This window comes from Chelonoidis abingdonii, chromosome 16, assembly GCF_003597395.2.
Source record: "Chelonoidis abingdonii isolate Lonesome George chromosome 16, CheloAbing_2.0, whole genome shotgun sequence".
NCBI lineage: Eukaryota > Metazoa > Chordata > Testudines > Testudinidae > Chelonoidis > Chelonoidis abingdonii.
The window spans coordinates 11,034,501-11,045,120 of NC_133784.1; the positions used below are offsets into that span (position 1 = coordinate 11,034,501).

The 10,620-nt window shown below is 44.3% G+C and overlaps 1 protein-coding gene across 1 annotated transcript; it reads right to left on the reverse strand.

The window, feature by feature from the left end:
* Window positions 1-835: 835 nt before the first annotated feature.
* Window positions 836-8,969, reverse strand: LOC116834966 (neuropeptide Y receptor type 4-2-like). The gene is made up of 2 exons (XM_032797416.2): window positions 8,870-8,969; window positions 836-2,605 (listed from the first exon to the last, which is right to left on the reverse strand). The coding sequence occupies exon 2, from the start codon at window positions 2,492-2,494 to the stop codon at window positions 1,346-1,348; it is 1,149 nt and encodes a 382-aa protein (XP_032653307.1). The 5' UTR covers window positions 2,495-2,605; window positions 8,870-8,969; the 3' UTR covers window positions 836-1,345.
* Window positions 8,970-10,620: the final 1,651 nt, after the last annotated feature.

Consider the following 10,620-nt stretch of genomic DNA (forward strand, 5'->3'; position numbering starts at 1 on the left):
AATGTGTGTGACTCAATCCCCTTCATGTATTTTCATTGCTCTTCCATAGACTTTTCACAGTTTTGGCATCACTCCTTCCATCAAAGTCCTTTCTCTTCTTGAGGAAAACTGAAGACTTGGTGCCTATTTTCAAAATGTGCTTCACTCCTCTGGAAGAGTCACGGCTCATTACAGCTGGCATTTCTATATCAGAAGCTTTTCTCCCCAGCCATTTGGTCCTTCCACATGAGAGATCCGGTGAGCAGAGTGAGATGCTAAACAAAGAACGAGTGTGACACTGGCTAAGTGTCACCTCAGTCCCCCATCTGAGACCTGTCAAAGACTCCAATGATGCAAACATCTTAAAGTACCAGCATTTGTGACTGTACCTTTAGTAGCGTAGAGGCACAGGGTCTAAAGCCAGGAGAAGAACAGTCAAGTCAATCTGACCAAGTTCCCATGTAAATCTAGGATTGTTGGTTTTGCATCATCTGAAAAGGGAAGTGATCTGCATAGTCTCTGAGAAGGGTAACAGAGGCAATGAATAGAGTAACATCTCCAACTGTTGTCTGTCATCCATAGATGGTGCTAGGTCTCAATGCACCTTGTCAGTGAGCCATGGTTCTGGTTTGTGCTAGCTTAGTGTGCCATGTGGTGTAGTTTTCAGGAATATTGCCATCAAGAAGCTAGCCAAAAGAGGGTACACGAGAAGCCCTGGCATGAACAGAGATTTCCTTGAAGCTCAAGTGGTAGAAGCCTGTGGGGGTTTTGAAGTGACAGGTTCATGGTTGTATCCCCATGCTGCATGGGCAGGTTTAACTGCCACCCCCCTAGTATCTGTATGTGAGTAGTTACAGATCTGCTGGATATGAACTACTGTGAACCTCATCAGCTGAGAAGATGAGTGTTACCTAATAGTAGGTGAGAGGGGGATAGTAATGGACCTAGGGCTGGAAGGAACCTCCTGGTCACTGAGTCCAGTCCCCTGCTATTGCAGGCAACCGTCTTATAATTCTGTTCATAAACTTAATGGTCAGCCTATAGCATGTAAGTGTCCTACTAATACTGACAGAGGAGAATTTCCACTAACTCAAGTGTTTGAGTTGGAATTCCTGGGTTCTATCCTCAGCGATAAGAGTGTGCAGCTTAACTGATAGCTCTGCTATCTGTGTGCAACCATAGATGTCTATTAGAAACAAAGCAACTTCTTGTGCCTGTGTCCTGTTTGCGTGAAATCTGTTTTCAGAGCTGTGCCACCTCATCGATACATACAACATGGTATCTCTTTGATCTTCCTCACTTATCTATACTGATTATTTTTCCTTACAGTCAATGACTGTTCTTCCAAAAATTGGACAGCAGCAGGCTATGGTGTATATGTTGGAGTCAGACTGTGGAGCCATCTGTTGCTTTTAGCATCCATGTGTAATAACCTTCCTGAAGTCTCTTCAGTGGAGACTTCAGAAGCTGTTCCCTGGTGGCTAGATGAATTATGCTGGCATCTCAGTATCAGCGACTTCACTTCGTTTTTGAAGTTATTGTTTAGGAACCCATAGATAACAGGGTTGACACAGGTGGAAGCCATGGCTACTAGATGGCACAATGAGAAGATCAGGTTGTGGTGGCAAGGGGAAATGGCTTTGTAATCCCAGTCCTCAATGCTGTTGAAAACGTGCAACGGTAACCAGCAAACAGCAAAGGCGATCACCATGGATACTAATAAAATGTTTATCCTCCTCAGCTGAACCACCCGGCCGTTGTATGCACTCTTCTCAAACATGTCCTTTCTCTTCTGCAGGCGTAAATAGATACGCAGGTAGCAAACCAGGATGATGAAGAGCGGGATGCAGTACTGGAACAGCAGCAAGGTGGTGGTATAGATGAGTCGGTGCTGGTCAGACGGCCATGAGTCCATGCATACAGCCTTGTCAGCAGAAGAATCCGCAATATAGGAGAACTGCTTGTACAAGTCATATGTCAAGACGGAGGTTGTCAGAAAGGGCAGAGACATGAGGCAAGCTAATGTCCAAATGACTACAATCCCTAGATAGGCTTGGGGGATGCTTGGCCTCCAACCAGTTGGGTTTATGATGAGCTGGTGTCTTTCCAGACCAATGAGGACAAGGGAGAGAATTGACACACTCACAGAAGTACATTGGATGAAGGAAGTCATTTTGCACATGACCTCACCAAATATCCAGTAGTCCATCAGGGTGTAGACAATGGTGAAAGGCAGGCAGACGATGCTCATGAACAAGTCAGAGACTATCAAGTTGGTAATGAGTATGCTGGTGACATTGGTCCTCTCCTTCTGCCTGACTATGACACTAATCAGGCAAACATTTCCCAGGATGCCTAGGATGGTTTCTAAGCTATATGAGGTGACTAGAAAGACAGCAAGGTCAGTTGTGTTTCTGCAATAACCTGGGATATGTGTGAGGATGCCTCGCTCTAAACTCAAATTCTTATTGAATGGAAAGGGAAGGATCATGTTAAGATCTTCTGTCTTGCTCATGCTGGAATCAGAAAGAGAGCCCAGAAATATGCAGGTAAATAAGTAGGATCTGGGTCTTCAGGGCCCTACCATAAGTTCTTCTGTTCAGTCATGTAGAGACTCTGGAAATGCCTGCAAAGGAAAGAGAGAGATTAGTTAATCTCTTCTAGCGAAATTAAACAAACAGAATTTTCTGGGGTGATGAGTGTTTTCTTCCCCTATGAACACTTTTCCATCTTCCTTTGGCTCACTGCATTAGACCATAAACTGGAGTAGTTTGCTGGACAGTGAAATGGACCAAATGCACTACTGGAGTAAGCAGGTTCAACTCCACTGGAGTCAGTAGTATATGACTGAATGGGCCAATAGGGCGGCTAACAAAATAATTTCCTGAAAGTCGTTAGAACTGGAGAGTTTCACTTCAAGTAAGCCCAGGTCAAATGATGATTTGGGGTGAAAACCACATGAAACTCATTGGAGTTGCAAAGTTCTGATGCCAAAGTAGGCTGAATTAGTTGGTTTTGGCCATATTTCACCTCTAGCAGTTGAAGTGAAAACCAAGAGGTGCAAACAGGGCCAGCTCCAGGGGCTTTGCCACCCCAAGCAGCCAAAATAAAAAAAAAAAAAAAGCTGCCATTGCGATCTGTGGCAATTCAGCGGAAGGTCCTTTGCTCCGAGTGGGAGTGAGGGACCGTCCGCCGGATACCTTAAAGTGCCGCCCCGCTCCAGAGTTGCCGCCCCAAGCACCTGCTTGATAAGGTGGTGCCTGGAGCCGGCCCTGGGTGCAAACTACATCAAGCGGAGTCAAAAATCATGTGGCATGAATTGTATGTGAATGGAACACACTATTACATTCTTAATGCCCCCTATCTCCAGTGTGAACTGGATAGCAGCACCTTACAGATATTCACACTCAAATCCTCACCTGGTGTAAACTGGCCTTGCTCCACCAAAGTCAAAAGGACTATGTGATTTACTCTGCGGAAATGGCCCTTAATTTGTGCAGGGTCTAGTATCAAATCATCCATTTTGTGAGAGTTTCACAAAGATTGAAATTGTCGAGTCACAAAATCCAAATGAAATTATGAATATTTTTTCACGCAGCTTGGTAAAAGGTTCTTAGTCAGTTTTGGATGCTGCAAAGGAAAATTGACCCCGATTGAAGTCAGAAAGAAAGAGAGAGGGGATTAATGAACTAATGGATGCTGAAGGGATTTTTTTATTATTAATCCAATCAGTATTTTATTTTCAAATAAAGTTGGACAATAAAGATCCGATTTTCAGAGGTGCTGAGTATGCATTGCTCCTATTGACTCCAGCAAGAGTTTGGCTGCTTGGTACTTCTGAAAATCAGGCCCTAAATCTTTTATTCAAAGGTGGAATTAATTTTTGGCACAGCTGGAGTTCCCATCAGATTTGTTCATTTGAAGGAATAATATGCATTAGATTTTCCTTGTCTTTCCCATTGTTATTTACAGAATAGAAAGAAGCCAATAAAGGTATATTTTTCAGTGAGTTGCATAGGTAATTGGACTCTTGTCTGTAGTAATAAGAGCTGCATAGCTGATTTCATTCTGTCCTTTGCAAATTTCTGTGGGAAAATTTCAATTTTGCCAGAATTTTTCAATGTTCCATTAGGAAAACCAAAATGAAATATCTTGTTTCAGGATGGGCCAGCTCAAACTGAAGCATTCCTTTATCCAACCAAATACAAACATTTCATTTTGGGGCAATTCTATATTAACCTTTTTCTTCTTGAGCTGTTGCAGTGCCTCCTGGGAGTTTAAGTTCAAGTGCATTATGACCCCACTCTCCTCAATCAGATAGGCTTTATGGCTGCACTGCATATCCCATGATGCACAGCAGTCTCTCCCCCCCCTCCATGATGGATGATCCCATCAGGGTGCATCATGGGAAATAAATTCCAGCTGGGGAGCCCTGCTTATAGAAGAAAAATGGGGGTATGTGTAACTCAAACTAGAACTCCCATGATGTAATGCAGCTACTCAGGCAGTTGAAGTTCATTGTTGACCTGACCTTCCATTATGTGAAAAAAGTGGTATTTTGACTTTTCATCCTGATTTGGAATGACAACAATTTTCGAGATCTTGGAATTTCCCACCCAGCTCCAGAGGTTTATATTAGTTCCCATTTTGAAACCACCACATAATTTGGCACAATGGGAAGTCCCTAATCAAGGGTGGCCCAGCAATGTAATAACTGCATAGACAGGGCACTGTGGTCCTTGACTACTACTGAAATCTATTGTCAAAGGGGACCTGGGCACACAACACCCATTAAGAGTCAATGGAAATCCTAGCCATGGGCTCCAGTTGTGTCTGTAGCCCATCTCTGCTGATACCCCACTCGCAGCCCTTCCCCCCCAACCCCAGAGCAAGGCCCATTTACTCTGGCTTCGCACAGGGCTGTGCATTCCATTTCTGCAGGCATTTACCCCTATTCTCCACAGAGCCAGTGCCATGGTCCTGTGCTAGAGTCCAAAACTTCTGATGCATCCAGGCAGAGAAGGAGCAGACATCACCCCCTCAGGGAGCTTGCCTGAACAAGCAGGCTGCTACATGGAGTACTGAGGCTCACAACATGCAAGGTAAATATATACTCACCAAAAGCCATTATTTACTGATTGCATCAATCTTTACTCTGCAGTAACTGCTACCCAAACAGGCTTGTGAGTTTGAGATAAACTTTTTACGGCTGCAAAAAAGCAATCATCGGAATATTACCATGTAAATAAAATGGTTTGGCAATCTTATCACATTGTTTGAGTAGCATTTATTGCTGAGGAATAGCGAGTGTACAGCTGCCCCACTGTGGTGTAGAGGAGGGCTGGTTTTTTTCATCTTTATTCATTGTATCAGTTGTGTCAGAAGTTGCTGCTCTCAAGAACCCAAAAGAAAAGTTTCAATCTAAAATCTAAACCAATCTAAAAGTAAAAGGAGCTTCACTCTCTTTTCTCCGCTTCATAGGAGAAAATTAAAGCAGCAAAAAAGTGGAATGGTCTATAAGACAAGCATGCAGGAGTGTCTAACTGCGATATTCAATCACACATGTAGGAGTTGGTGTTCTTGATTCTGATTTGGCTTAAAAGTGATGTTAACAGTTGATCTAGATTCCCCTCCTCCCTGCTCTCCTTTTCCTTCTCTCTCTCCCCCTTTCTTTTCTTTGACATATTAAGTGTTTGGATAATTCAGTCTTGGAGTGAGTGGAGAATGTGGAAAATGTCTATATTCTTTCTAGGAAGAACACATATGGCTCAGTTTCCCCCCATTCACTTTTGTATTCCAGGTGACTAATAGATGACGTCTTGTTTTTGAGAAGGCTGTCCTGTGTCACTGCAGCCATCTGCTGGTTGCATAGCTCCCAAAAGGGTAAGTCTTCAGTGGGGGTCCAGGTTCATCTGGACCTGCTGAAAGAGGTACGGTGAGAAACAGGATTGTTGGAGCTAAAGCCCCAATTTTAGGATAGCTGGGACACAGGGCTTCCCCTTGTAAAAAGTGAAGGCCCAGGACTAGCACTAAGGGTATGTTTGCAAAGCAATTGGAAAGTGTGATAGCAGCACATGTAGATACACCCTAGTTAGCTTTGTGATTGGAGCATGTGTAGACACTTCTGAGTTACTTACTCAGATACATACCTAGGGCTAGCCCATGCCACTGACTGAGCTGCTGCAGCTTCACTGCTATTGTTACTCAAGCTAGCTTTGAACTAGCTAGATTAAAACTAGCTCAGATATGTGTATACATGCTGCATTTGCACCTTCTAACCGCAATGCAGACATACCCTATGAGTGAGATGCTCCCAGAGGGGCTATACAAAGGTCAGAGACAAAACACCTCCTGTAGATCTGTGACAGAGAGCCTGTAAGGTGGGGATAATGAACGTTATCATGGAGTGTATCAGAAGGCTCTGCAACGCAATTTGTTATGTTAAAAGTCCAATATTCTTAATACTTTGCATTTCTACAGTACCTTCCACTGGAGGATCAAAGCGCTTCCAAGACGTTTACTCTCATGACACTCCTTTGAGGTAAGAGGAATTGTTACCCTCATTCCACAGAGGTGGGAACTCAGGCACAGGGAGGTGAGAAATTATTTGTCCACTATCCAGAGGGCATCAGTTTCATTCTATCCAGGTTCACATGCCCATCAGCCTGGCGTGTGTAGTAGAGCCGGGAATAAAACCCGTATCTCTTGCGTTCACAGTTCTGTGCATCTCTTCCTCCACTGACCATGAAGTAAAAAGTAGTTCAAGGAAAATAAGGGATAATATGGTGACATATATTTATGTCCTACCTTCTCCCACAAAGGATCTTAAACCTCTATCATCTAGTCACAAGCATTGCTTCATGCACCACACATGGAATTATAACTAAGCACTCCCTTACTATCAGAAGCCTGCCTGGACCATTATTTCTTCGTATTACTAATCGTGTTTATTACGGTAGTGCCTAGGGATCATCCAAGAACATATCGCTGTTGCTCAAATAGAGAGTAGCAGACAGTCCATACTGCCAAGACCTTACCATCTAATGAGCAAGACAGACAAAGGCCAGAGGAAAGGGATATAACATAGAAGAAGATCTACTGCCATTTTGCCACTCATGTCACTCTCTTGGGACCTGATTCACAGCCAATTGAAGCCAATGGGGGTATTTCCAATGACTGCAATTGGCTTTGGATCAGGCTCTAGGAGTGTTTTCACCATGGGTGTCAGATATCATAGGCTGGGGAAGGCTGAGCCTCCCCAAACTTCTGCTTAACCTTGTTTTCTATTTTTTAAGTATGTTTGGTAAATGGGAAGCTTACTCTTCATGGTATTTATCTTTTAACTGTGTCTGTTTTTATTCTAATATTTACTTGTAGTGTTGGAAGCTTTTTTTCAAGCATGGTCCACATTCCACCCCACTAGTCCTCCTTCCTGCCCCAGCTGTGCCGCTCGTTTTCCCCTGGTACCGCACCACCCACTCTCTGGGTGCTTCAGGGCTGGGGCCGCGCCGCCTGCCCTCTGGGCACTCTGGGGCTGAGGCCGTGCTACCTGACCACCCAGTACTCCAGAGCTGAGGCCACACTGCTTGCCCTTCTGGGGCTGCAGGAGGGGCTAGGGTTACACTGTCTGTCTTCCCAGCACTCTGGGACTGGGGCCACACTGTCCACCTACCCGGTGCTCTGGGGCTGGGGAGCGATGCTATAGGGGAAGCTGGGGCCATGCTGCCTGCCCTCCCAATGCTCTGGGGCTGGGCTGGGGAAGGGGCCAGTGGCCATGGTAGGGAAATAGCTCTGGGCTCCAGCAGTGGGTGTGGAAGGGGTGAGGACTCGGGCAGAAGGGGCAGGACTAGAGGCTAGCCTCTCTGAACCAGTGGTTCACGCACCACCAGTGGTTTTCACCTTTGCCTCTGGGTTGGAGTTGAATCCTAAAAAAAACCTGTAACATATACACAAGGGACTAAAGGGCTTCACAAGGGTCTTTTGTTTCTGGGAATCTGATGTATGTAAACCCTGCATTCCCCAAGCATCTCTTGATTTCGGGCTGCACGCCCCAGCCAGAAAACAGAGCTCTGTTTCTAACTGAAATACAAATTGAATTAGACAACTGGAGCAAACTGGCATAGAGGTACACTTGGACTGCTAAAAACGCCACTCACTGGAGCACTGTATTGCAAAGCAGTCTAGACTCTAATGTTTTCCATCTAGATTCTCCTGTTTTAAAACTTTTTTCTTTCTTAAAAGCCTCTAATAAAACAATAGCCCAATATGGCAACAACTGCTACTTCTAATCCAATCGTTTCGCTCAGGTAGAGAGATCATAATGCTCATACACAATACTACTTGCCTGTGGACTTGAGTTTAGATCTCTTGGTAAGTGTTTTCTGGTAAGAAATCAGACAGAAATACCTAGTACAAAGAGGAAGATCAGAACAAGTAACAAAATTATGATTACAGCATAAACTGACTGCCTCCCGAGTGGCAGTTTAATAGATATCAATTCTAAGGCCAGCAGTATGATCATCTGGTCCAGGGGTAGGCAACCTATGGCACGCGTGTCAAAGGCGGCACGCAAGCTGATTTTCAGTGGCACTCACACTGCCCAAGTCATGGCCACAGGTCCGGGGGGCTCTGCATTTTAATTTAAATTTAAATGAAGCTTCTTAAACATTTTAAAAACCTTATTTACTTTACATACAACAATAGTTTAGTTACATATTATAGACTTATAGAAAGAGACCTTCTAAAAACATTAAAATGTATTACTGGCACACAAAACCTTAAATTAGAGTGAATAAATGAAGACTCAGCACAACACTTCTGAAAGGTTACCGACTCCATATCTAGTCTGACCTCCTGCAAAGTTGAAACAAAGTATTCAGAAAATTCTCACCTGGTAACATCCACACTGATTAAGAAGGTTGCTGCTCGTGCTGGGTATCTGTACCACAGCAGAATACAGGAACTCCAGAGCAGCAGAGATTTGCTGTCCTCGCTCTGTTGCGATGGGAGATTTGGAAGGCATCTCTCTCTCTCTCCCCCTCTGCAAAGGGAACTTAGCCAATGAGTTTTGTTCTTTGCTGACAGCCCAGCTTTGAAGTGCTAGCTCCCTCTGTTGATTTAGAAATGTATGCGTTCTACTGATAGTTAAGACAAACAGCAGCTGTGCGAAAGAGATATGAAACTATTTGAAGTGCGCTACAGGCTCCTGCACGATGAGTGGCAGATATACTAACACACAAGAAATAAAAATTAAGCTATGGGACCTGATGCTGTGTTCCTTACTGAGGTAAGCCTCTCTTTGGATTCGATGGGGATTTTGCCTAATGTGCATGATCACACCCCAAGTATTGGACACATTACAATTTCACAATCCGCTACTGCCTGGCTGTGTATTCAGACTACAGAGAAACCCAAGCTTCAAAGCCTGCATGATTTAGTGTGTATAAAGGGGATTGTTTAGGTAAAGTATCTGTAGGTTTGGGGCCTGAGGAACTGCAAATTATGGGGACTCAGAGCACCTTAGGGACTGAGAACACGAATCTCACTGACTTCTTTTCATCTTCTGACCAGAAACCAGTGTCAGAGGTGTACTACATCCAGAGCAGCGTAGTTTGGACCTTCAGAGCTCAGGCATTATGGCTGCCAACTAACCTGGCAACCCTCATAAATGAACATTATGGAAATTGTAGCTATTCTGTGTTTCCATATACGGACCCTGCATTCTTCTTCACAACATAAGCCAACCCTGAATATCTGAAGTCCATGGGTTCGAGTCCAATGGCAGCAAATAGGGTCTGAGCCAAACCCACTGAAGTCTGCCAGTTGACTTCAATGGGCTTTGGATCAGATCCATGTACAATAAAGGAAGTATCCTCGAACCTTCTAAGCCAGGCCAATTCAAATACAGTAATGCCACAGTTGTAAATTCAGGTCTAGCAGCTGTTGAGTCATGATAAAAATGTCCTAGGATCTTGTTACTGGTTTAGGAGAGACCTGTGCTGTAGCCTGGGCAAAGTGATAGACAGATAGATACTGACTCTCCTTCAGGCTATTGAAAAAGCTGAGGTTTCCTGTTTGCCCTGTCCAAAGATACTGAAGCCAGAGAATCTGAGATGGTTTATTTAACTGGCTTGTTCACGTCTACCCTTATTTATTCACTGTCTGTTTGTTTATCTGTGCTACTGGTCAGAGCCATAAATAAAATGGAGATATTCTAGAGAAGTGTTCTCAATCTTCTTGCTACCCAGGACTGGCTTGCTGCCTTCCTAAACTATGTCAGGCAGATCTCAGGGACCAGTGCCAGTCCAGGGACTGGTCCTTGAGAAACACTGTTCTAGAGCACAAGCAGTCCTGTTATGGTAGTAAAAAGAGACTTTGGAAGCTGGTCTTCAGACATGAGGGTTTCTTTGACTTGTTCTTCTCTTTCTATCCCCCTCTGCTTGAGTTATTCCTTAACTAATCTTATCTCACCCCGGGTCCACTCCTGGCAAGGTGTTTCCCATGTTGCCTGTATTCTCTGCCATTAGCATCTGCTCTCTTCTTAAAGTCAGCTGCAGGGGACTTAACTCTTAGCAGAATCAAGGTCCTTCTCCTGACCACTTATTGGTGAGGCCAGTTGTGTTAACCCTGGTGTCCTGGCCA

Coding starts and splice junctions, on each gene's coding strand:
- LOC116834966 (XM_032797416.2), bottom strand. CDS start 2,494: ATGAGCAAGACAGAAGATCTTAACATGATCCTTCCCTTTCCATTCAAT.